Source organism: Colias croceus, chromosome 23, assembly GCF_905220415.1.
Source record: "Colias croceus chromosome 23, ilColCroc2.1".
NCBI lineage: Eukaryota > Metazoa > Arthropoda > Insecta > Lepidoptera > Pieridae > Colias > Colias croceus.
In genome coordinates this window covers 1,680,114-1,706,682 of record NC_059559.1, presented here as the reverse complement: position 1 = coordinate 1,706,682, position 26,569 = coordinate 1,680,114, and the positions used below count along the sequence as shown (strand labels likewise).

At 38.2% G+C, this 26,569-nt stretch overlaps 2 protein-coding genes across 6 annotated transcripts in view; both read left to right on the top strand.

Annotated features, from left to right (window-relative positions):
• Nucleotides 1–7,280, top strand: part of LOC123702549 (transcription elongation regulator 1-like) — a 32,376-nt gene extending 25,096 nt beyond the window's left edge. Inside the window, exons 11-16 of the mRNA XM_045650325.1 lie at nucleotides 3,909–4,143; nucleotides 5,439–5,580; nucleotides 5,972–6,083; nucleotides 6,607–6,902; nucleotides 6,978–7,085; nucleotides 7,161–7,280. Of these exons, the coding sequence (XP_045506281.1) occupies nucleotides 3,909–4,143; nucleotides 5,439–5,580; nucleotides 5,972–6,083; nucleotides 6,607–6,902; nucleotides 6,978–7,085; nucleotides 7,161–7,280 (1,013 nt within the window). The remainder of the gene's footprint in view (nucleotides 1–3,908; nucleotides 4,144–5,438; nucleotides 5,581–5,971; nucleotides 6,084–6,606; nucleotides 6,903–6,977; nucleotides 7,086–7,160) is intronic.
• Nucleotides 7,128–26,569, top strand: part of LOC123702285 (transcription elongation regulator 1-like) — a 61,752-nt gene continuing 42,310 nt past the window's right edge. For 2 of the 5 annotated variants that reach the window (XM_045649994.1, XM_045649993.1), the window contains exons 1-6: nucleotides 7,128–7,268; nucleotides 7,745–7,863; nucleotides 8,517–8,640; nucleotides 8,905–8,931; nucleotides 22,289–22,517; nucleotides 25,850–25,983. In XM_045649994.1, coding sequence (XP_045505950.1) covers nucleotides 7,838–7,863; nucleotides 8,517–8,640; nucleotides 8,905–8,931; nucleotides 22,289–22,517; nucleotides 25,850–25,983 — 540 coding nt within the window. In that variant the 5' untranslated portion in view covers nucleotides 7,128–7,268; nucleotides 7,745–7,837. Of the gene's footprint in view, nucleotides 7,269–7,744; nucleotides 7,864–8,516; nucleotides 8,641–8,904; nucleotides 8,932–9,188; nucleotides 9,383–13,149; nucleotides 13,267–13,297; nucleotides 13,504–18,898; nucleotides 18,931–22,288; nucleotides 22,518–25,849; nucleotides 25,984–26,569 lie in introns of those variants that run through there. The other 3 variants (XM_045649996.1, XM_045649995.1, XM_045649997.1) reach the window with 3 other exon arrangements.

The following is a 26,569-nucleotide window of genomic DNA, read 5'->3' as shown; positions in this document are numbered from 1 at the left end:
CATTAGGAACATAGAAATAGAGAATCGCTTGCACAGCCTAGATGCCACCTCTGCAACAGATTACTCTTTGTGGAAGACAACTAAATCTTTCAAAAGTCCAATATCTTTCCAATCGCCACTTCGACGGGATAATGGCACGTGGGCTAAAAGTGACGCCGAAAAATCAATCTTATTTGCTCAGCACCTTTCGCGAGTGTTCACGCCGAACTCTGCTGACGGCTCTAGTAGGATACTTGAAGTAACAGAAGCTCTATCGACACCGCATCAGCTTTCACCTCCCATAAAAAAGTTCACGGCAAGTGAAGTTCGCTCCACAATCAAGAATCTCAGTTTGAACAAAGCTCCTGGTTATGACTTAATAACAACTAAAGCAATGAAGGAACTTCCTTCCGTAGCCATTGCCTTACTAACTGCTATATATAACGCTATACTGCGAAGAGAATACATACCTCCTCAGTGGAAAGTGGCTGAAATCATACTTATTCCCAAACCAGGAAAGGCTCCAGAAAACGTGTCCTCCTACCGCCCCATAAGTCTACTACCTGTTGCCTCAAAGATCTTGGAAATTCTCATTCTGAAACGCCTGACTCCACTACTATCCAAATCTGATTTAATACCGAACCATCAATTTGGCTTCCGCAAAGGTCACGGCACGATTGAACAAGTCCATCGTTTGGTCGAGATGATTAATAACGCATACGAACACAAACAATATTGTTCAGCAGCTTTTTTGGACATTTCGCAGGCATTCGATCGTGTATGGCATGAGGGTCTTCTTTATAAAATATTCCAAGCTCTACCTATAAACTACTACCTAATCATTAAGTCATATCTTCAACAACGACACTTCTATGTTAAGCATGGAGATGACAGAACAAATCTCTACGAAATTAAGGCTGGTGTCCCACAGGGCAGCGTAATGGGTCCTGTATTATATCTAATATATACTTATGACTTACCGACTAAAGAAGATGTCCTCGTTGGAACATTTGCTGACGATACTGCTCTCATCGCAATGCATGAGAATCCTGTATCTGCCTCGAAAATGTTACAGCAAAGCTTAAATGATGTCTCAGTGTGGCTGAAAGACTGGAGAATAAAAGCCAATGAAACGAAATCGGTGCAAGTGACATTTACCCTTAGACGCGATACTTGTCCACCCGTTCAACTTAACGGAATAACAATTCCTCAGTCAGAAGATGTGCGTTATTTGGGTATTTACTTGGACAGACGTCTTACATGGAAGAAACATATATTCACAAAAAGGAAAGCTCTTAGTGTACAATTTCGCAAATTGTACTGGCTTTTGGCACGTAACTCTGGCCTTTCACTGAACAACAAACTTCTTTTGTACAAGTCTATCCTCAAACCAATTTGGTCATATGGAGTTGAACTTTGGGGTACCGCTGCTCACTCTAATCTGGAAATTATACAACGTTTCCAGTCAAAAATACTTCGTATCATATCTGGGGCCCCGTGGTTCATTAGCAATTGTCATCTTCACCGTGACTTGTTTGTTCCAACTGTTAAAGAGGAAATTCTCAAGAAACTTAAGACATATAAATGCCGTATAAAAAATCACCCCAACGTACTTGTCTGGAACATGATGGAGCCCACTCGCACTTTTAAGCGCATAAAACGGAGAGCCCCTCAAGACCTCCTTCCACCGTAGAATCAGACACACCATGATTATAGAAAATATTATATGGAGACGCCACTGGGCGTTTGCCATGCATGCCAACATTAAAACTTTTAACCACCAGCTTAATGCTTAATAAGGCAGATTGCAGGTTTAGAGGAAATTAAAAAAAAAAAAAAAAAAAAAATGTTTAGAATGGTTTATCAGTAAAATGAAATCTTAAAATTACTTGTCTTGGTCATTATTATTATAAATATGTAATCGTAATTTAAAAAAGTTAAGCAAATGTGCAGTTCTAACAAAACGAAATATCATGTTATTCTATGTCGTCGTTACTAGGTTACGTTGTTGAATTTTGTTGAACTGTCAAATGTTGCCTATTAAAATGGCTCTACTATAATATTATAAATGCGAAAGTAACTCTGTCTGTCTGTCTGTTACTCAATCACGCCTTAACTACTGAACCAATTTGCATGAAATTTGATATAGAGATATTTTGATATCCGAGAAAGGACATAGGCTACTTTTTACCTCGGGAAATAGGATAGGTTTTATCCCGGAAATCCCACGGGAACGGGAACTATGCGGGTTTTTCTTTGACTGCGCGGGCGAAGCTGCGGGTGGAAAGCTAGTTTTAAATAAATACTTTTATAGAAAATTAACCAGACACAGAGCAAACATCTATGTTCATCACACAAATATTTGCCCTGGTTGGGAATCGAACCCACGACCTCTGGCATGGAAGGTAGGGTCACTACCAACTAAGCCAACCGGTCAGCCATCAGTGTTGTCCTGACGTCACAGACTCTAGTTCAAACTATTCAAGCTATCTTTATATATAATACTCAAAGGTGACTGATATAGTGATCTATCAACGCACAGCCCAAACCACGGGACGTATCGGCCTGAAATTTGGCATGCAGGTAGATGTTAGGACGGAGGCGTCCCCTAAGAAAGGACTTTGATCAATTCTACTCCCAAGAGGATAAAATAGGGGATGAAAATTTGTATCATGTTTATTTATCTTTTCCACGCAGGCGAAGCGGCGGGCAACAGCTAGTTATTTATATACGTATAATTAATATAGGTACGTACATTTTTACGTTAATTGTAAGTGGCGGTACTGGCGGTGCATTGTGTAACATCCTCTCACCCCTATTCTATACAGGGTGTAATCGTTAAGTGTGCACAGGCGATTATTACGTAACTATTGCAGATATCAAAAAACTTTAAACTGACATCGAAATTAATTTAAGTAATCTATACTAATATTATACAGCTGAAGAGTTTGTTTGTTTGTTTGAACGCGCTAATCTCGGGAACTACTGGTCCGATTTGAAAAATTCTTTCGGTGTTAGATAGCCCATTTATCGAGGAAGGCTATAGGCTATATAGCATCACTCTAAGACCAACAGGAGCGGAACAATGCGGATGAAACCGCGGGGAACAGCTAGTGAGTAATAAAACGGGAAATATCCTAAAATTTTACATTAAACACTCCCAACACTGAATACGAGTTTTAGTTTACACTAAAAGATGACGAAAGAATGTTCCTGCTCTAGCTCTATGTTCGTTTGATGTAAATGCACCCTAAAAGGAAGACATCCTATCCCTTCAATGAAACAAACCTAATATATGTAGATTCTTAGCACAAATATTTTTAGTAAAATTGTTAAATATGTTATATTTTATTACAGAAATAAAGGCCAAAATTGCCTTCGAAAAGGGAGAGAAGACAGAGAAGAAGAATGACCCAATAATACTTGACGGTGGTTAGTATACATATATCTTTTTTATTAAAAAATTATGATCTTTTTTATTATTTAATTTTAAACCTCTTGACAATGTGCATTAGTAATAAAATGTTGTTTTCAGTAAATGGTAACTTCTTTTTAACAGTAAAATTCTTTGTCAAATTTTATCCCTCCATTTATGTATTAAAAATTGACTTGTAATTATTTTTAACTACCATACAAATATAAAAACGAAATTATTGTATGTCCGTAATTTAAGGTCTAATTTCAAACCTAATTTTAATCTATACTTATATTATAAAGCTGAAGAGTTTGTTTGTTTGTTTGAACGCGCTAATCTTGGGAACTACTGGTCCGATTTGAAAAATTCTTTCGATGTTAGATAGCCTATGTATCGAGGAAGGTTATAGGCAATAATATATCATCACGCTACGGCTAACAGGAGTGGACCCACGGGGGTGAAACCGCGTGGAGCAGCTAGTGTTTTATATTTACATGAAAACACATTTGTCCAGTCATAGACGTCGACGAGCTAACCGACGCGGAAGCGGCCGCGGAAGCTGCGCGAGTAGAGAAGGAGAGAGCGGAGAGAGAGAAGGAGAGAGCGGAGAGAGAGAAGGAGGAGCGCGAGCGGGAGGAGAGGGAGCGAGAGGAGAGGGAGAGGGCCGAGCGGGAGAGAGCGGAGAGGGAGAAGCCGAAGCCGGACAAGAAGAGGCCGGTGACGAGCATGCCTATATCTGGGACTCCATGGTGAGTACTGTAAAATTATAGGAGGAGAGAGGAGAGTGAGAGGAGAGGGAGAAGCCGAAGCCGGACAAGACGAGGCCGGTGTCGAGCACGCCTATATCGGGAACTCCATGGTAAGTATCGAAAAGGTGCGTACGGATAGCGCGTTCCTGTGTTACGCGTAGTGGAGAAACACTGTCCACGCGTACATTGGATACGCGTACAGCTCCTGTACGGACCGCGGCGAACCTGTACGCGAGGTCAATCGTGGAGAAACACTGTCCACGCGTACATTGGATACGCGTACAGCTCCTGTACGGACCGCGGCGAACCTGTACGCGAGGTCAATCGTGGAGAAACACTGTCCACGCGTACATTGGATACGCGTACAGCTCCTGTACGGACCGCGGCGAACCTGTACGCGAGGTCAATCGTGGAGAAACACTGTCCACGCGTACATTGGATACGCGTACAGCTCCTGTACGGACCGCGGCGAACCTGTACGCGAGGTCAATCGTGGAGAAACACTGTCCACGCGTACATTGGATACGCGTACAGCTCCTGTACGGACCGCGGCGAACCTGTACGCGAGGTCAATCGTGGAGAAACACTGTCCACGCGTACATTGGATACGCGTACAGCTCCTGTACGGACCGCGGCGAAACTGTACGCGAGGTCAATCGTGGAGAAACACTGTCCACGCGTACTTTGGATACGCGTACAGCTCCTGTACGGACCGCGGCGAAACTGTACGCGAGATCAAAACTGTCCAAAATTAGTTATTACCAACATCCCTGGCGTCGTAAGTGTCTAAGTCTGTGGGCATAGTAAAGGTTCTTTCTTGCCTCAATGTCTTGCTATTTATTTGATTTGTTCTAGTGTCGTTATTTATGTGATTTTTATTGTTGTATTTAATTGTTTTTTACGTGCGTTTTTAAATATTATTTTCTTGAATTTTAAATTATCTTTATTTGCGGAATGTAGTTACAAAGATAATAGTTAGGTAGTTATAAATTATATGGATTCTTATACATCCTTTTCGTTGATCATTGTTCTTATTATTTCTTAGTATTTTAATCGTGTATTTTGTGTCTTTGTTCTGTAGGTGCGTGGTATGGACAGGCGTATACTCGTAGTTTTCATTGTTGTTATTATTTCTTACAATTTTAATCGTGTATATTGTATTTATCATTGAGGTTATTTATCAGCTGTCCTTATGTGTATCTCGTGTTTCAGGTGCGTGGTATGGACATGCGCATACTCGTAGTTTACATTGTTGTTTTTATTTTAGCATTTTAATTATGTATTTTGTGTTTCAGGTACTTGGTATGGACAGGCGATGGGCGCGTGTTCTTCTACAACCCGACCGTCCGTCTGTCTGTGTGGGAGCGACCGGCACAACTGCTGGGCCGCAAAGACGTGGACGCGGCCGTCGCTCAGCCGCCGCACTTGGCGCAGCCGGTGAGATAGTGAGCCGGTGAATTGCACACACATTTTTACGTCGCATCTAGAAAGTTGGGCTGGTTTGATGCGTTTTGATATGAAAGGCTCGGGAAAACGGGAAACCTCGGGTCTACTGAATGTACCCGAGCCAGAAACACACAGATAACAATAAAGTTTTCAGTTCTGGTCTTAAGAACACGCTTGATTTTTATTTTCGCCACGAATTCGGCCAGTTCATACCGGCGGTGCTATCTTAGCACACAGAGTCAGATCGAAAAATAACGATTGAAAATTATATAAATACAAAACAAAATATTATTTATTCATTTAACAAAATATTAAAAAGAACCGCAAAAATTATTTAAAAGCAAACTAAAATGTAAATTAACAAAATATTTTACCCTTCCAGCGCAAAGACACGGCGGTGACTACGCCGTCGAAGACGAACGGTGAACTCAAACGAGGCATCGACTCAGACAGCGAGTCCGATACGGACATCAAGAAGAGCAAGAAGGACGATGGTTAGTGGATGTTTTTTTTTTTTATTTTATGATGTTGTTTATGCACAATGATGAATTTTAAGAACACACGAGTTCTTTATAAAAAAAGTACAGTAACTGTAATAAAATGAGTAATTGTTCTGCAATATGTATGTTCTATAGACCACACAACAATGAGTAATAAATGTTCATGTTATGAACCACGATAGTGAGACAGTTGTAATTTTTTTAGATGATTAATAATAATAATGAAAAAATTAATAAAGTAACGATTCGCACGGTCATAACACACTTTATGAAGCGTAATTATTTTGCTTCCAGTTGGCATTATTTTTTTTTTTTTTTTCATTAGCTTGTGGTCTTGTTCGAAAAACTTTTTTTTTTTCAATCATAAGATGGTATTATCAAAGATTAACAAAATGACTATTTCCGTGCCAATAATAACATGTGGTGGATTATGTCAATAATCACCATATAGCTTACCGTAGTATTATGTGTATTATTTTTATTCGCCTGTGATTTAATAAATCTCTCAACTGTACAGCAGTAGCGGCCACGGCCGGCGTCAACACAGCCACTGCTCCAGCAGCAGCAGCAGCAGCAGCAGCAGCAGCAGCAGCAGCAGCCCGCAAGCCGAAGCTGGACGCGAGCGCAGCGCTGGAGGCCGAGATGCTCGCTGCTCGGAAGCGGCTCGAGCTGCCGTTCGAGCAGCGCGTCGCCGACTTCCTGCAGCTGCTGCGCGAGAACGACGTGTCCGCGTTCAGCCCGTGGGAGAAGGAGCTGCACAAGATCGTGTTCGACGGCCGCTACCTGCTGCTCGAGTCCAAGGAGCGCCGCCAGGTGCGTGCGTAGGGCGCAGTGACGTCACACACGCGCGGTGACGTCACACACGCGCAGTGACGTCACTTCCTGCAGCTGCTGCGCGAGAACGACGTGTCCGCGTTCAGCCCGTGGGAGAAGGAGCTGCACAAGATCGTGTTCGACGGCCGCTACCTGCTGCTCGAGTCCAAGGAGCGCCGCCAGGTGCGTGCGTAGGGCGCAGTGACGTCACACACGCGCAGTGACGTCACACACGCGCAGTGACGTCACTTCCTGCAGCTGCTGCGCGAGAACGACGTGTCCGCGTTCAGCCCGTGGGAGAAGGAGCTGCACAAGATCGTGTTCGACGGCCGCTACCTGCTGCTCGAGTCCAAGGAGCGCCGCCAGGTGCGTGCGTAGGGCGCAGTGACGTCACACACGCGCAGTGACGTCACACACGCGCAGTGACGTCACACACGCGCACTGACGTCACACACGCGCAGCGACGTCACACACGCGCAGCGACGTCACACACGCGCAGTGACGTCACACACGCGCAGTGACGTCACACACGCGCAGTGACGTCACACACGCGCACTGACGTCACACACGCGCAGCGACGTCACACACGCGCAGCGACGTCACACACGCGCAGTGACGTCACACACGCGCAGTGACGTCACACACGCGCAGTGACGCCACATGCTAGTGGATAAACTAGCTTTCCGCCCGCGTAAAACCTTCCTCTTGAATCACTCTAAATATTAAAAAAAAACGGATCAAAATCCGTTTACGCAACGTTTTAAAGATTTAAGCATGAGAAATCGACTTTGTTTTATACTATGTAGTGATATAAAATACTAAAATAATGTTGTTATTTACAGGTGTTCAACAAATACGTGCGCGACCGTGCCGAGGAGGAGCGCAAGGAGAAGCGGAACAAGCTGCTGCTGAAGAAGCAAGCGTTCAAACAGCTCATGGAGGAGGCCAAGTTGCACGCTAAGTTAGTATTGATTAAATATTAAGTGAAAAAAATAGATTTGCTACAAAACATATTTTTTAGCATTTCACCCGCGTAATTAGCCTAGGGCTATGCCGCCTAACGCTTCATCTCTGGACATAAAAATTGAATCATAAAATCGCGCCGTTGCGACGTGAATGAGAGAAAAACAAACAAGAGAACTAACAAATGCACTTATTAAAGATAGTGAAATAGTGAAATGGTTTCGCTTCAACATTTTACTTCCCCTGTTCGATAGATCTTTTTGTCATACTTTTATTATACATCTACTCTGAAATCATTAAAAACAATTTTATATACGCTTTTCGGATGAATTCATTTGGGTGAAGCAATTGTTGCGCAAAGCAGCTTGGTAAGTGTGAACGTGGCCTCATTCTCCTCGGCCGAGCTACATTCATTGTTCGCATATGCAGACCCGCCTAATATTATTTATTTTTTCACAATTTTTTTACATAATTTCACATAAGTTGTAAATCCCTAGTTAACCCACTAGGAATTATTTAATACATAATTTAAAATGTAAATTAAATTGTACTAGCTTTTTCTATATATTTTTTCAATTTAAATTATACAGATAACATTCGTTTCATTGTTTATCCTATATGTTTTTCTATAATCAATCATTCATTCAACAGATCGTCATTCACGGAGTTCTCGACGAAGTACTGCCGCGACGAACGGTTCCGCGGTATAGAGAAGCCGCGCGAGCGCGAGGCGTGCTTCAACGAGCACGTGGCCGAGCTGCGGCGTAGGGACAAGGAGGAGAAGGAGAGACGCCGGGAGACGGTGAGATATGCGCACGGAACGGTCGCCAAAAGTGGCCCGATTGATGTTCGAGAGACGTTTGGGGGAAGGGGGGGGAGTGTCCCAAAATCGTCATTGATCAAAGCATCATGTGTGAGAGATAGACTAGGTAGGGAAGAAGGGGGGAATGTGTAGATATATTCCACCTGTATAACAAGATGGTCGGTGGTCGATGGACGGTCGTGCGAGCACGTGGCCGAGCTGCGGCGTAGGGACAAGGAGGAGAAGGAGAGACGACGGGAGACGGTGAGATATGCGCACGGAACGGTCGCCAAAAGTGGCCCGATTGATGTTCGAGAGACGTTTGGGGGAAGGGGGGGGAGTGTCCCAAAATCGTCATTGATCAAAGCATCATGTGTGAGAGATAGACTAGGTAGGGAAGAAGGGGGGAATGTGTAGATATATTCCACCTGTATAACAAGATGGTCGGTGGTCGATGGACGGTCGTGCGAGCACGTGGCCGAGCTGCGGCGTAGGGACAAGGAGGAGAAGGAGAGACGACGGGAGACGGTGAGATATGCGCACGGAACGGTCGCCAAAAGTGGCCCAATTGATGTTCGAGAGACCTTTGGGGGAAGGGGGGAATGTGTAGATATATTCCACCTGTATAACAAGATGGTCGGTATATAAGTCGTGCGAGCACGTGGCCGAGCTGCGGCGTAGGGACAAGGAGGAGAAGGAGAGACGACGGGAGACGGTGAGATATGCGCACGGAACGGTCGCCAAAAGTGGCCCGATTGATGTTCGAGAGACGTTTGGGGGAGGGGGGGAGTGTATTTAGGTGAATTTGCGAAAAAAAATGGCTAATTTTGCCCAAAATCGTCATTGATCAAAGCATCATGTGTGAGAGATAGACTAGGTAGGGAAGAAGGGGGGAATGTGTAGATATATTCCACCTGTATAACAAGATGGTCGGTATATAAGTCGTGCGAGCACGTGGCCGAGCTGCGGCGTAGGGACAAGGAGGAGAAGGAGAGATGCCGGGAGACCGTGAGATATACGCATGGAATGGTCGAAAACACAGCTAAAATCGATTAAATTGTCGGTCTAGAGAGATTGGGGCCCAAATATTACCAAAATCGCAAATTTATGGATATTTTTTGGAGGGGAGATCTATAAATTGGTAGATTTGCAAAAAAAAAGATGGTTGACATCCTCACACTCTGGCAAAATCGCCTTTTAGAGACATTGGGGGGGGGGGGGGGGGGTAGTACAAGTAAAATGGCCGCCATCGTTGCTAACCTTGCCCAAAATCGTCGAGACGGTGAGATATACGTACGGAAAGGTCGAAAACGATGCCGAAATCGGTAAAAATTTCGGTTTGAGAGAGATTCTGGGAGTAGAGAGGAGCATATAGGTAAATATGCGAAAAAAAATGGCCGCTGTCGCTATAATTTCGATCACCTTGTATCGGCATGTTTGATATTAAATTTTTAAGTAAAGCTGTGCATACATAAGAACGTGAAGTTAGTAGAGATGGCAAAACGCGGATATAATCACAGCCCGTGGAAACGGTAATAGCTGCGTATGGGCCGAACTAAAATTAGAGTACAACGTAAGCAATTGCCATACATTGCAAAAAATAATCAATTTTGCGGAACAAAAGCTACCACTATACAAATGCTATAAACGTCTCTGTTCCGATCACACCACCACACAGCGGCTTTAAGACGCAAAACAAGTTTGCCCGCGCAGAAAAACGTTTTGACTGCTGATTTATAAGTTTCATAAAACACAAATTCGATGCTTCTATGGGGGCAAAGAACTAAAAATGTTCAGAAATGAGAGAAATATCAAATTGGACTCATTTTATTTATCAACTAGCTTACCGCCCGCGGCTTCGCCCGCTTTGTCTAAAACCTAATAAATTATATACAAAAACCTTCCTCTTTAATCACTTTATCTATTAAAAAAAACCGCATCAAAATCCCTTGCGTAGTTTTAAAGATTTAAGCATACGAAAGCACATAGGGACAGAGAAAGCGACTTTGTTTAATACTATGTAGTGATATGGTTGATTTTTATCTCAAGACGTTTGCGTGACTGAAAATTTATGATTGATAAAACTGCATCCTCACAATTTAATTCTTACCAATAGTTTCTATTTTTCATAGATGAAATGCAACGGCTCCTTTAATCAGTAACAGATAATAATGAATGTTTAAAAAGCTCGGTCCGTGTTTATTAATCTATTGTTAATAAAAAAAAAAAAATTTTTTTGCAAACTTTGTATAGAAATTTCCATAGCAACGACAAAAAACAGCGCCACGGGCTGCTTGCAGCTCGCACATTACGCACGCTTGAACGAAGACAGCCTCCCGCAGTAGAAAATTCTTGAATTAAAAATTTAAAGGCAATTCCGACTGACTGAGAGTATAATATAACAAACTAGCTAGGAATATTACAAAAAGGAATTAACGAAATCGGTTCAGCCGTTATCGAGGAATGCGCTCACCAACACATTTTCTATATGAATGAATGAAAAGCGGCTAGTATTGTTACTTATAATTAATATAAGACTGGCTTTCTACCCGCGGCATCGCCCGCGCAGTCAAAGAAAACCCGCATAGTTCCCGTTCCCGTGGGATTTCCGGGATAAAACTTATCCTATGTCTTTTCTCGGGTATCAAAATATATCTACACCAAATTTCATGCAAATTGGTTCAGTAGTTAAGGCGTGATTCAGTAACAGACAGACAGAGTTACTTTCGCAATTATAATATTAAGTATGGATTCTCGGGGAATACTAATGCATTTACTCACTCTCTCTCTCTCTCGAATAGACTCTGAAATCGCTGTTAGACGATTACACCAAATATAAAGAAAGAAACATTTATTTATCAAGGACACAAAGCACTACACACACACATAGACACAATATAGCAACAATAAAAAAAACACATACATAATACGAGAACTGGTACAATAGAAATAAAATGAAAGCAGAAGATTTATCGAAGTGTGACAAAAAGGAGACAGCTCAGTATATGCTGCAATGTTCAGCCCCCCCCCCCCCCATAGGTATAAGGTGGGAATACTAATGCGTTATGAAATTACCGACGATTGATTACTGTCCCGTGAACTGCTTGCAACTCGCGCATTACACACGTACCAAATACGCTAATGATATTTCAAATGACCTATTTTTTCAAACAAGTGACAAATGCGTACGCGGACTGCTTGCAGTCCCTTACGCACCTTTGTAATGTACTAAAATTCATCAAAATCTGTCCATCACTTGAGACACAAATTTCGATCAAATCGAGTCAAAATGCCATATGCCAATGCTAAATATGTTTTTTTATGTCTTTAATAAAATAATTTGTACGCTGATATTCGTTGAATTTGGCTACTTCTGTGCATTTTTAAGTAAATGTCATTTTTTGAGACGAGTGAGGGAGTTTTATAACAGCTATTGACCTTTTATTGAAGTGTTTCAAAGAATAATTTTTTTTTTTAATTATTCTGTATAGAAACATATTATATTGAATTTCTTAGCAATAATATAAAGTAATCAGGTTCGAATCCTGTCTATTAAAGAATATGTAATATGGTCCAATATTAACAGTACAATGTTTCATTTTCTATAAAAGCAAAATTAAAATTATCTGGGTTCGATTTCCCAAGTATGAAGTGATTTATAAATGTTCACGCAAAGCGAATTTAAATTTTTTAATTTGAAATTTGATCAAATATATTGACATTTTTTATTATTACAATTTTCGCAAGATACTTTTTTCTCTACCAATTTATGATACAGTTTTTCATTATTGCTAATGTTAAAAAATATTTTATTTGTTTTAACCAATTACTTTATACATAAAAATTAATAATATTTTGAATTAGAAAGCTTAAAAAAAACTGAATCATAAATTGAAATATATTTTTGAATGTCCCATTTCACGTAGTTTGGAAAAGTAAATTGTTCACAAATATTGATAAGAACAAAATAAAAAAAACTTTATTTCAGTACATAAAACAATAATTCTATTATAATTATTTCGAAAATAATTTTCCAAACTGACGTCCATTTGCAATTCACTATAATGTCACATTTCTCCGAGGCGGTAGCGTTTCACGATTGGCGCGAAAAAGTGTGTGTTCCGAGCACACGTGTCAGAAGTGAAACTTCTTTGGCAAGATTCAAAGATACCAAAATCGTCGCTTAGCTTCATGACGTGACGGTATTGCCATGACGCGTCTTGAAATTTTACTCTCAACGCGCCTAAAGAAGTTTCACTTCATCAATAAACGTAAATAACGGAAACGCTTTCGTCACAAAGCAACGGAAACATGTTTTTTTATGAAACTTCCGTTGTGGCGACAATCGCGTAGCGTTACCGCCGCCACATTTAGCGTCGGCCACGTCGGCCAAGTGAGTGAGCTTGGCCGGTGTCGGCCATGTCGGCCAAGTCGGCAATGTCGGCGAGTTTCGTCGGTCAGCTGGTGTTTTGTATGCGATAGCGGTGGCGCGGCTGACGGCGGGCGGCTTCGTGCTGGCGGTGGCCACTTGGCGGCCGCGGGGTGGGATCGAGATATAGTCGAATAGTGGGATCGATGTGTGGGATTCGCGTGGGCTAGGTGAGAAGTTATGGGGTGGGATCGATGTGTGGGTTCGCGTGGGCTAGGTGAGAAGTTATGGGGTGGGATCGATGTATGGGATTCGCGTGGGCTAGGTGAGAAGTTATGGGGTGGGATAGAGATTTGTTGAATAGTGGAATCGATGTGTGGGATTCGCGTGGGCTAGGTGAGAAGTTATGGGGTGGGATAGAGATTTGTTGAATAGTGGAATCGATGTGTGGGATTCGCGTGGGCTAGGTGAGAAGTTATGGGGTGGGATAGAGATGTAGTCGGATACTGATGGGTTTTGGGCAGGAAAAAGCAAAGATTGTTAAATAAACTTAAGATTCTTTATTAGACGATGCGCGTAGTGCGAAGGGTAAAGACGGAAGAGAGAAATTATAAGATGACACATAGGTATTTGACATACACATTTGTTTATACAAACTCTTTTCACCAACACTGGCCCTTAAACAAATGTGTAGATACATAATTATTGTACAACATTAAACAAGTTTAGTTTTACAATTTAAGAATTTAACAAATTTATTGTAAACCTAAACACGTTACAAACTTATAATGCTTTTCTTTAGTAAGTGGTTTTGTTAAAATATCGGCAGTCATTTCAGAAGTACACAAATAATTCAGATTAACAATATTATCTTTTACAACTTCTCTTATAAAATGATGCCGCACATCTATATGTTTCGTACGAGCATGATACATAGGATTCTTACACAATTTTTGTGCTGATTGGTTATCATTAAAAATCGTAACAGAACAATGCCTACCTAACAATTCATACAACAGAGTTCTTATGAATAACGCTTCTTTACAAGAATCTGATAGAGCCATATATTCTGCTTCTGTGCTAGAAAGAGCGACTGTTCGCTGTTTTCTACTTTCCCACGATACAGAACAGTTCCCAATTTGAAACACAAACCCAGTGTACGACCTACGATCGACCTCACACGAAGCCCAGTCAGCATCAATATACCCATTGATGTCTAGACCACTTCTACTAAAAACAAGTTTGTAGTTTACAGTACCCTTTAAATACCGTAGCACGCGTTTCGCGGCCTTCCAATGACGCTGATCATAACAATCATTATACTGGCTCAGCATGCTTACCGCGTGCGCGATGTCTGGCCTGGAGCTAACTGAAATATAATTTAAACAACCAATTAAATTTCTATATTCCAAATTCTCCTCCTTTTTATCAGCCTTTACAAGTTTCAATCCCGATTCCATTGGAGTTTGAGCTGGCTTACAGTCAGTCATTCAAGATCTTTCTTTTTCTTAAAAACCCACTTGCACTTAATCGGTTTTTGATCTTTAGGTGGATCAGTTAATGTCCAACATTTATTTTTAATAAATGATTGATACTCATCAGCCATTGCTTTCTTCCAGTGAACAGCTTCAGCCCCTCCTAGAGCTTCTTGAACTGTTTCTGGTTCATCTCCAATGCAGGTCAGCATTGCAGTACACGCACTGTCATATTCCGATGTATCCATCGCATCTTCAAGTGTCGATTCACCTGGAATGTAAGTGACATCGGAAGGATCAACAGAACTACTGCTGTCAGAGTCATCTAACTCAAAAATACACTGTCTTCTGGGATTAGTTACAATCTCATTTTCTTCCCCTTTTTCTGGTGATAGTGAATTTTCAGACTGTGCCACTTCAACATGAGAATCATTTGAGTTTAAATTCTCAGTCTGTAAATTATTTATCATCATGAAAAAATCACCATTTTCACATTTTTCAGTGTTTTTTGTATAGAATTTGTTTTCAAAGAAAGCAACATCCCTTGATTTAATAATTTTGCTGAGATTCTCTGGATCAATCAATCTATAACCCTTACTATTTTCACAATATCCTACAAAAATGTAAGGTTTACATTTTGAATCTAATTTCTTACGATTCTGTGTCAAGGCATAAACCACACAACCAAATATACGTAAATGGCTAAGATTCACCTTCTCATTAGTCCATTTTTCCTCTGGCGTGCTACCGTAGACTGCTTTTGTAGGGGACCGGTTCTTCAAATAAACAGCGGTATTGACCGCTTCTGCCCAGAACTGCCCATCTAAGCCTGCGTCTCGTAACATGCTACGAGCCTTCTCGACGATTGTCCTGTTGGCCCGCTCAGCAACACCGTTCTGCTGAGGCGAGTGCGGTATGGTAGTCTGGTGAATGATGCCGTTATCCTTCAAATATTCCTGGAATATAGAATTGACATATTCGCCTCCATTATCCGTCCTCAACAATTTTATTTTTCTATTGGTTTGGTTCTCCACCATTGCCTTGAAATGTTTGAAGTTATCGAAAACTTCACTCTTATTTTTCAGAAAATAAATCCATGTTTTCCTACTACAATCATCAATAAACGTGAGGAAGTAACTAGCACCACCGAAAGATTTCACTGGCATAGGCCCGCATAAATCACTGTGTACAACACCTAACAGTTCATTTGACCTACTTTGTGCCTTCTTAGGAAAAGGTAATTTGCTAAGCTTCCCCTTAACACAAGCTTCACATTGACTGAACTGTGATTTATCATAAGTAATACCACTAGCCATACCTTTCATTAACAAATGCATACTCCTCATATTGAGATGTCCTAGTCTCCTGTGCCATGTCTCCTGCGTAACAGAGTTAGCAGCCGCCTGGAAACTCAGCTCAGTTTCTTTCTTACAGCTCTCAGATGCTTTCTTCTGCACTAAATCTTGAGCTTCTGTATTTACCTTGGTAGTCGCAGATTCTACACTATTCCCTGAAAACATAGAACAGCCACCACATCCTACCACACACAGATCACGCTCTCTAACAGATTCTGCAGTTTCTAATTGATAAACACCATTTTTATGTACAGCTGTAGCTGCTAGCTTTTTACCATAGAATATATTACAACATTTTTCATTAAAAATAACTCTAAAACCCTTCCTAGTTAACGCACTGACTGACAACAAGTTTGTAGCTAAATTCGGTACATGATAAACTTCACTGATTGTTTTGATGCCTAATTTCAAATTTACTTTTACATCACCACGACCAGCAGTAAATAGTTTTTCACCATTAGCCACCTTGACTTCAGACACATAACCAGGAACAAAGTTATTTAGTATATTCCTGTCATGACACATATGACTACTCGCACCAGAGTCTATTAACCATATATCATTCTGCACACAAGCTGATAATGCTGTCAATAGTAACTGGTTTGTTGAGCTCTCCGCCTTAACTGGTTTCACAGATTTACAGTTCCTCGAGAAGTGACCAAGCTTCTTGCACTTAAAGCATTTGATTTTCTTACGTGCCGCCACCAAAGCTGTTGAACTCGTGTCACCTTTTTCATCACGTCGTTGCTTCTCCTGCATGAGCTTCGCTTTGACCACTTCACTCGACAACTTGATATTAGAATTTTCAAGTGCCATTATGAGTGGATCAAAGTCTTGAGACAAGCCACTCAGTAAGAGAACTGCAACGAAATCGTCTTCCAGAGGTGAACCAATATCGTTCAGCTGTTGACTTAGGTCGCTAATCTTCGCAACGTAAGCTTCCATGCTTTCACATTCGCATAATTTTGTTGCAAACAAAAGACGAAGCAAACTCAGTCTCCTTGACAACCCCTTGTCTTCGTACGCCTTTTGCAAATTAATCCATGCATCCCGCGCCGTCTCTGCATTCCTTACATGCGTAAAAACCGAGGGCTTTACTGACAAACAGATCTTAGCAAGAGCTTTCTGAGATCTCTTCATATAAGCCGCATCTTTGACATCTTCAGTTTTATCTTCCGAAACGACGTCCCATAAGTCCTCGTGAATGAGTAGCATTTTCAGTTGGAACTTCCAATTACTGTAGTTTTCTATGCCGCTCAACTTCTCCACAGGAGTTAAAGTCGAAACCGATGTTGATGTCGCCATTTTTACATGTATGGACGGGCGTTTTAGTTTATTTATAAAATTACTTTTATTCTGCCAAAACTCAAAAATAATTATATACAGAGCAAAGATAACGTCCTGGGCCCATAACCTGATGGGTTTTGGGCAGGAAAAAGCAAAGATTGTTAAATAAACTTAAGATTCTTTATTAGACGATGCGCGTAGTACGAAGGGTAAAGACGGAAGAGAGAAATTATAAGATGACACATAGGTATTTGACATACACATTTGTTTATACAAACTCTTTTCACCAACAGATACAATAGTGGGGCGTGGTTGTGGGGTCGATCTGTGGACTTTGCAAAGGCAGTACATCTAGAAGTGGGGTGGGTTCCGGAAATAGTCAGTTGCAATAGTAGGTTAGAGATATAGACAATTGAGTAGAAAGAGTCGTGGGATTTGCGATGAATAGGTCGGGAACAGTGGGGTGGGATTACGTGTGATTTAGGATCAATAGGTTGATGGGATTGGGTTATAGTGGAATACGATTGTAGGATTCGCGGTGTCTAGGTCTGGGGCGATTTGATGGGATCGCGTAATGAAATTGTTGGCAGTTGTAGTTGCTAGTTAGGGGTTTATGTTATTTGGGCTATTAAAATTAAGGGTGGCTAGTGAAATTCTTATTTGGGCTATTGAAATTAAGGGTGGCTAGGCAAGGCATCGAGCAAGGCATCGAGATTTTTGAAGGCAAACCTTTTATGGGGTAACGGGAAATTGATCAGCTAGATATCGACGGGTAAATTGAGATTTGCTGGTAACGTTGTTAAGTAGTAATGATGATGAATAACAATTAACAGTTTAAAATTGATAATTTTATTAACGACTAGCTTTCCACCCGCGGCTTCGCCCGCGCAGTCAAAGAAAAACCCGCATAGTTCCCGTTGCCGTGGGATTTCCGGGATAAAACCTTCCTATGTCCCGGGGTAAAAAGTAGCCATGTCCTTTCTCGGGTATCAAAATATCTATACCATTCATTTCAAATTGGTTCATTAGTTTAGACGTGATTGAGTAACAGACAGACAGACAGAGTTACTTTCGCATTTATAATATTAGTATGGATTAACGAACGATTAATATTGTATTTGAACTCTGAGTCACAGTCTTTTTAAATTAATAATAAATATACAAATGACTTGGCAATAACATAAAGCCTCCTTGCTAAATGACTCAATATACATGTCTTGTCTCTCAATCTACACTAATATTATAAAGAGTTTGTTACTTTAGAAGAAAGAAGAAGAAGAAGAAGAAAAGTTTATTCAACACCACACACATAATAAAAGGAAAAAAAAAACACAAAACAAAAGCAACAAATTAAAAAAGAAAAAAAAATAGAACTTATTCCTAATCAGTGTGGTGCTAAAAAGGGTCGCTACTCAGCATGTGCTGCACTTGTTGTGAAGCGCTGATTTTCAGTAGCCCCTTGTTGGAGTGCCAGTCAATAGACTTTACTTTACTTACTGTTACTTTGTTTGTTTGATTGTAATGAATAGGCTCATAAACTACTGGACTGATTTTGATGAAATTTGGCACAGACAATCTTTAGACCCTGAGAAAGAACATAGGCTACTTTTTATTGCAAAATATGTACCACGGGCGAAGCCGGGGCGGACCGCTAGTAAGAGATAAAATACATGTATATTTTGTTAAAAGAAAAAAGAAAAGAAAAGAACGATTCTAATTTTATTATCTGTATTTTTACCGTCAAGTGGCCACCACAGCTGGCAACAATGTTCCTAAGGTTAGACATAGTTTTAAGCAAATAATATATTAAAAAAAAGTTTAGTAAAATAACGGAAATTCAAGTAACGATACATTAGAACGAAAACTGCGATTTTGCGCGGTAAGTCGATTATTTTTATATAAAAATAATAAAAAGTAACAATGTAGTGTTGCCATCTGCCAATTTTGAAGCATGATATTGACATTTTATAAAATTTTAATGGTGTTGGGTTTAAACAAAAATGTTACTGAGATGTTAAGTAAAATTTTTAATTTTGAATAAATTTGAGTCGAGTTGAATTGTAAATAAATAGTTTGGCAGAAAAGTTAAAGTCGCTAATCCAATTTTTTCTTTCAGGGTTGCCACATTTTGAATTACGGAAGTTTTTCTATTTGATTTTAAAGGTTTTTTTTAATGATCTACTAGAACTAGATCAAGATTTATAGCTACTGAACCGATGATTTTCTTTATTTTTTTTAGTCACAATAAAATTGTAATATTTTGAAACGTACTCATAGAAAAACTTCCTATTTATTAGAGAATTATTTTAAAACAGTAAATTAAATTTGTTATACAAGTAAATTTGAGATTTTGAAAAGAAATATTAAAAATGAAATAGAGATTAGTAGGAAAACAGTCTTATGTATAATTTAAAAGATTCATATGCATAATAATAATCGGAGATGCTGGGTTTGATTCCCGGTGGAAACAACAAACACTGGTTTTTGACAAAACTGCTTTGATTTTATACTTTAAGATGCAAAAGTCATCTTCTCTATTGTTTATAATTTTAATTTTTAGTAAAGAAATAATATATTTTTGCTGTATAACTACCAAAAATGTGTTGAAAACAAAGTCGCGGGAAGGAACTAGTTTAATGTGTTATAATTTGATGTAAATATAATCGGGTCCGGGTGTAAAAGTTTGTATAAAACATTGTCGTGAAACCACAAAATAATTATAACAAAGACTAATGTTGAAACTTATCTTTTGTCATCAAAGACTTAAACTTTTTTGCGTCGAAGCGATAGTCTGTAAATGAAAAGTATGGCTTATCTGTGAAACGATAAAACTTGAAATAATTTTTGTAATTTTTTTGTGTTCACATAAAAATAAGTAACAATGTTTCGTAAAATTTTATTGCACTTTATTTTGCACTTTATAATTCAAAAACAGCCGAACTGATGACGTTGAATTTTTTATTTGTTGCATTTGTGTTTTATCTGGAAAACTAATTAAATATGTACTTGACTAAGTTTTTTAGTATGTCTATTATACTAAAGCGAAACGAACCTATGTAATTCAATGTAAAAGCATATTTTTGTATGCTTTCCTTACTTGGTTTGTTAAGTGCTACCAAGAAAAAAAAGATAAATGAGTTCGAATCTCAGGCAGAATCTTGCTCTTGGACATAAAAATATTTTCACAAGAACAAATGAAATAAAATGACTGCATTTCTATGAATATTGTTCACTTATTATGTTCGTATACATAAGGCTGTTTTTCCATAAGAATTTTAATTTATAATAATAAATGTTAGGTAGGTTAAGGTAACGAAAGTAAATGTATGTGTATTGTATTTATATTATGTTATTTTCTCTGGCTTAGTGATCGAATGTCATTTTCTCATGTTATTAAAAAGTAGAAGTAAGTGGGTTCGAATCCCATCACACAAACAAATGTTAATAATTACAATTTGTATTATATTTTAATTAGTAATATTCATTTAGATTTAGAAGAACAAAGTTGATTTTTTCGATAGTCGTTTAAATTACAAAATGAAAATAATATAATTTTATAAAGTAATGAATCAAATTTTTTATAGATTTAAATGTTGGTAGGTTGTAAAGATAAGCTATGAATACACAGAGAAATTTTTTTTAGTCATAAGTGTGATCTTAAAGCCAGAGTTAATAATATTTCTTTTTACGTCTTATTTATACTGATTTGAAAGTTATTTCAAAACTTGAAAAAAAAAATATCTCTTTTTTCATAAATATTCAATCGTATACAAATTATACATTATTGTTTAACATTCTGGTCGATATTTTTTGTGTCTGTATGTCCCTTTAAATATAACTCAAAAACTACAGAACGCGGAATATCAAATTGTATTTGGTTTCGATGCTAAGCGCATTGGCTGTATTATATTTCTTGTAAATTAAGAGAATTTGCATTAATACGATTTTAGAATACATAGAATGTTAAAATATACATGTTAAAATATTAAATACTAGCTGTGCCGTGCGGTTTTACCCGCAGTGCTCCACTCCTGTTGGTCTTATCGTGATGAAATATAGCCTGTAGCCTTCCTCGATAAATGGGCTATCTAACACCGAAAGAATTTTTCAAATCGGACCAGTAGTTCCTGAGATTAGCGCGTTCAAACAAACAAACTCTTCAGCTTTATAATATTATTAGTAATTAGTATAGGTTTCTAGATTTTGTCAAGAAAGAGATTTATAAAAAAACAGTCACCAAATTACATTTACTTTCGTACAACTAATGCAATGAATTTATTTCAGGCACTAATATTTTTAATTTCCACAGCGAATTAATAAAATAGTTCTTCTTTTCAGCTACTAATGTTTATTTTATTTTTCAGCTTTTTGTCTGTAATGTATCTATAGTTGTGTTTGGTTGATTGTTGGTGGGTGCGCTCTGCGATTTATTATGATTTACCGCTTTTTTTTTTTGGTTAAAATATCTTTTTTTTTCCTGAATCCATCCTAATCTAATCTCAAATGCCACGTTATCACGCACAAAATTCGTAAGAAAATTCGATCAAAATTAATAGCTATTTATTTTTTTTTATAAAATATCCTAACTCAAACGTAAGCATTTATTCGTTTATTTAAACAGTTGAGAAGCTCATAATTACAATCTGAAATCGTTTTCAAAGATCCGTTACCTAAATATTTAAATAATAAATGTTTTCTTTATCCAAACCTAATCAATTTATTATGTTTTTAGTTTCTATTATTTTATAATTTTCAAAATAACTTGACAAACAATCTATCCAAAACTTAACGCAAAAACAGCAGTTCGTCTTTGCTCATATTAGAGTATCCCATATAATATTACCCATACAAGCGCTTTACTTACCAAAATATTCACTATCTTACGAAACTCGAAAAGTACTTTAGTTTAAACCAAATCATATTCTATTCCCTTACTATTTCATTTCAAACAGCTCTTATATTGACTTTTACCTGCTTAAGTGCTTTACCCCTATCCTTTTCCAATTTTATCTTTCAAAATTATCCATATACTCTAAAACAATTACCTAACTATATCACCCGACCAACAATCAACACACAACGCACATACACACACACAAACCAATACCGCGAACTGACGAACCGTTCTCTTATAGGCGAAAACCGACTTCATACAACTGCTCAAAGACAAGAACGTGGACCGTCACTCAAGATGGATAGAAGTCAAAAAGAAGATTGACCTGGACGTGAGGTATAAAGCGGTTGAGGGTAGCACGCTGAGGGAGGACTACTTCAGGGAGTACTGCAAGATGGTCAAGGAGGAGAGGAAGAAGGATAAGGAGAAGGAGAAAGAGAAGGAGAAGGACAAGGATGGGAAGGAGAAGGGTGAGTTTTAGCTCAAAATGTGTAGAGTGTATCATCACACAATCATGTCGTCGAACTTTGGATTCTAAGTCATGTCGGTTTCCTCATGATGTTTTCCTACACCGTTCGAGCATGGTTGACCAGACCTATTTTAAATTTTTATCGACTTTTAAAAGGATCAATAAGATTGCGCTTTTTTGGGTTTTGTTTCCAGTGTAAAGCTATTTGGAGGTTGTTTTTTTTGGGTAATTGGGGGATAGGGGCGTTTAAATGTGCACCATAATATACCATTTTATAAAACTTATGAATTTCTCTTTCGGTGAATTCAACCAGAAGTATTGTAAAGGCCGCTGCATACGTGACGGGATTTTTTCCGGACGGGAAGTTTTGGAAACATCGTTGCATACAAAATGTATCCAAAAACGTACATGTCACGGGAACATCGGCGGGCCGGGAACGTGGACGAGAAAAATATCGTCGGCGACGATGTTTAGCACGTCCCCGTCCCGTCCGTGATTTCGCTGCGTATGCACAGTCGCTCCGTTCGCGCCGGAGAGATAATAGTGACGCCTTGATACAATCCAAGTACCTATCGAAAATGGACGACGGAAAACTTATGCCAATGCCACGGTGCGTATGCGTTTGCACCACGTTCCCGTTTTGAACGAGGCAATCACGTGCCCGTCCTGCTCACGTCCCGTCCGAAGTATTTACCCGTCACGTATAAATCCGCCTTAAATTTTTTACCGACTTCAAAACAATAATTTGTCTTAAAACAATATTAATTCCAGTGTATGATATAAGGGGCCTTAGCCAAACGGCAAAACGCCAAGGAATAGAATACGCTATCGATAGAAATTGACATAAGCGTATGATGTTTTGCATAAGGACTCGGTCACCCTACCAACGACAACGACGACCACGAACAAAATTTTCATCCAGTCGCAATTAAATAAAATTGTGCAAAACACAATTAAAAATGAAATTTAAGAATTTCCTGTCGTATTGGTGTTTGGAAAAAAAATTTTTGAGATCAATGGATAAACAAACAGGTTTTTCATAGAAACGGTGGCTCCTAGAAAAAATTTATTTAACCTTTTTTATAGATAATTAGATTATATACAATTTTGGTTCAGGTGATTGTATGATAAACTTACCGTCTCGGCGAAAATCGCAAAAAACCCTATTTCTTTTTATTAATTGACCTCGAATTTTTTTATTCCTGAGTACCAGAATGACGGGAGATTTTAATATTGATTTTGAACAAATTTCGGCAAGATTGGAACTTTGGTCGTGGTCGTCTGCGTCGTTGGTAGTGTGATCGAACCATTACCAAAATGTCATGAGCTTATGTCAATAATTAGCGTTAGCAGTTTCTATTCCATGGCGTTACGTACGTTTGTCTAAGGCCCAAGGTCGTTTTGCGACATCACTTCCCCACATTGGAAATATTACTGCTATTAACAAAATAAACTGCTGGTAACATGGTGTGACCACTAAAGCCATAAAATCCATTAGTAAATTAATTTTAGACAAACTTACAATTAGTTTTAATAATCTATTATCTAACGGAGAATTCCCGGACTCACTAAAAATTGCCAAGGTTAGTCCCATCTACAAATCGGGAGATAAAATGGAAGTTAACAATTATCGTCCCATCTCTGTACTACCAGTGTTTTCCAAAGTTCTTGAGAAAATTATTTACAACCGCTTAAATGATCATTTGAATTTAATAAAATTTATTTCTAACAAACAATACGGATTTCGGCCACAGTCTAATACATTATCAGCTACAATAGATTTAGTCACAAATATTAAACATAATTTTGATCGTAAAAATATTGCTTTAGGAGTATTCATTGATTTAAAAAAAACATTTGACACAGTTAGTCACTCATTATTGATAAAAAAACTCGAGGCTGTTGGAATCACTGGTATTGCACTAAAAATGTTTATTTCATATCTAAATAACAGAACACAACTTGTCAAAATTGGCAATACGCAAAGCGATCCCTTACCTATGACCTGTGGAATACCACAAGGATCGGTGTTAGGGCCACTTTTGTTCTTAATTTATGTGAATAATATCCATGACATAGGCCTACATGGCGAAATTACCCAATACGCAGATGATACATGTCTATTTTATTTCGGATCCTGTATAAATAATATTATTTCACAAGCTCAAGAAGACCTCAACCACTTATTTGAATGGTTTCAGTACAACCTCTTGACTGTTAACGTATTAAAAACATCCTATGTTATTTTTAAAGCAAAAAATAAAAAAATACCACCTCACGTGCCAATTACTTTGAATGGAATTCCACTTCAACAAAAAAGCGATGAAAAATATCTTGGTTTAAGAATAGATAGTGGCTTATCCTGGAACATTCAAATAGACCATGTTAAATCTAAACTCTCATCCCTTGCTGGCTCACTTCGTAGGGTTGTAGGATGCCTTCCTAAACAGGTCCGCATAAATATTTATAATTCCTTAATAAAATCACATCTTATGTATTTAATCGAAGTATGGGGAAGTGCTCCCAAATATAAACTAAAAGAGTTACAAATAATTCAGAATAAAATAATTAAAATATTATATCACTATCATTTCCTAACACCGTCAATTAAAATCTATAAAGACACAAAACTGATGAACATCAAACAATTATATAAATATACAACATGTATTCTTATTAAGAAAATTTTAGACAAAAATATACATACAGCACTAACTTTCACAAAAAATAAACCAAAATATTCTAGACGTAACACAAGGGATCTATACATACATAAGGTCAGGACTGGCTATGGACAAAAATGCATTACATTTGAAGGTGCCCAATTTTATAATAAACTCACCAGTGATATAAAAACAGCTAAATCGATGTATGTATTTAAAAAGCGCCTAGCTGATCACATACTTAATGACCAATCACTTCTGGAATAAAACAACTTACCTTCGGAATAGCTGTGCCCGGACGACTGTTTCATTATTTATTTACTTTGTTATGTTATTCTCATGTAATTAGATTTAAGTCTTTAAATGAGAATAAATGATTCTTTAAACCTAACTGCTGGTAACATAATTAAGGGCTTGGATAAAATCATAAAACTTATTCGTCGAATAATGTATAAAACTACCATTTTAAAAACGTATTCTAATTGCCCGTATTTGACAGTTTACGTGACATTTTAATATTATCGTGTAATACTTTATTGGACGGATACATTTTATCCAAGCATTGAAAAATCGGCCCTAAAAAAAAAAATCCTAGAATAATTTATCCCCTTCTTTAGCAGGAAGAAATTGCCTCGTTGATTATTATTATTTTTTTTTTATTAAATCTCAGATCGCGAACGCAGCAGCAGGAAAGACAAAAAGGAGAAGGACAGGGACAAGGATAAGGAAAAGGAGAAGGAGAAAGAGAAAGATAAAGACAAGGAGAAGGAGCCAAAGAAAGATAAGAAGAAAGATAAGAGCGAGGTAAGTGGTGAAAAAATAGAATTGTCAATATATGATATGATCCTATTTTTTATAATTAGTATCGATTTTAGTATAAAAAATATATTCTATTGTATTTATTGCAATTTAAATAGTTTAAATTTTAATTTTCCTTCATTATTTTACGAAGCGTGAGTAGATTTTTAATTTAAATTTAATATTTATATATTTTTTTCGATTCTTAATAAATTAGGTTCTGAAGTTTTTTATCGACAGCCTAAGGCCCAGATTCACAATCGTGACTTTACTTTAGAGCAAAAGAGTCTTCACAAAGTAAACTTTGTATTACCAAAGTTTACTTTCAACATATTTAATTTCAGAGAGAATTGCTTGACTTTCCTTAGAAAAGTACGGTCCCAAAGTAAAGTACAGGGTAAGACGTGTAACTGTTACTTTATACGCATAATTTATGTTTTTGAGAACATAATATTATTAAATTAAGTTATATTTCCATAAAAAACATATATAATAATAACATTATTATTTTATGTATATCAAAAATTAAATGTTTAGAAAAAAAACCATCATGTAGGAAGATTATAGTATAAACATAAAAAACCGCTAGACA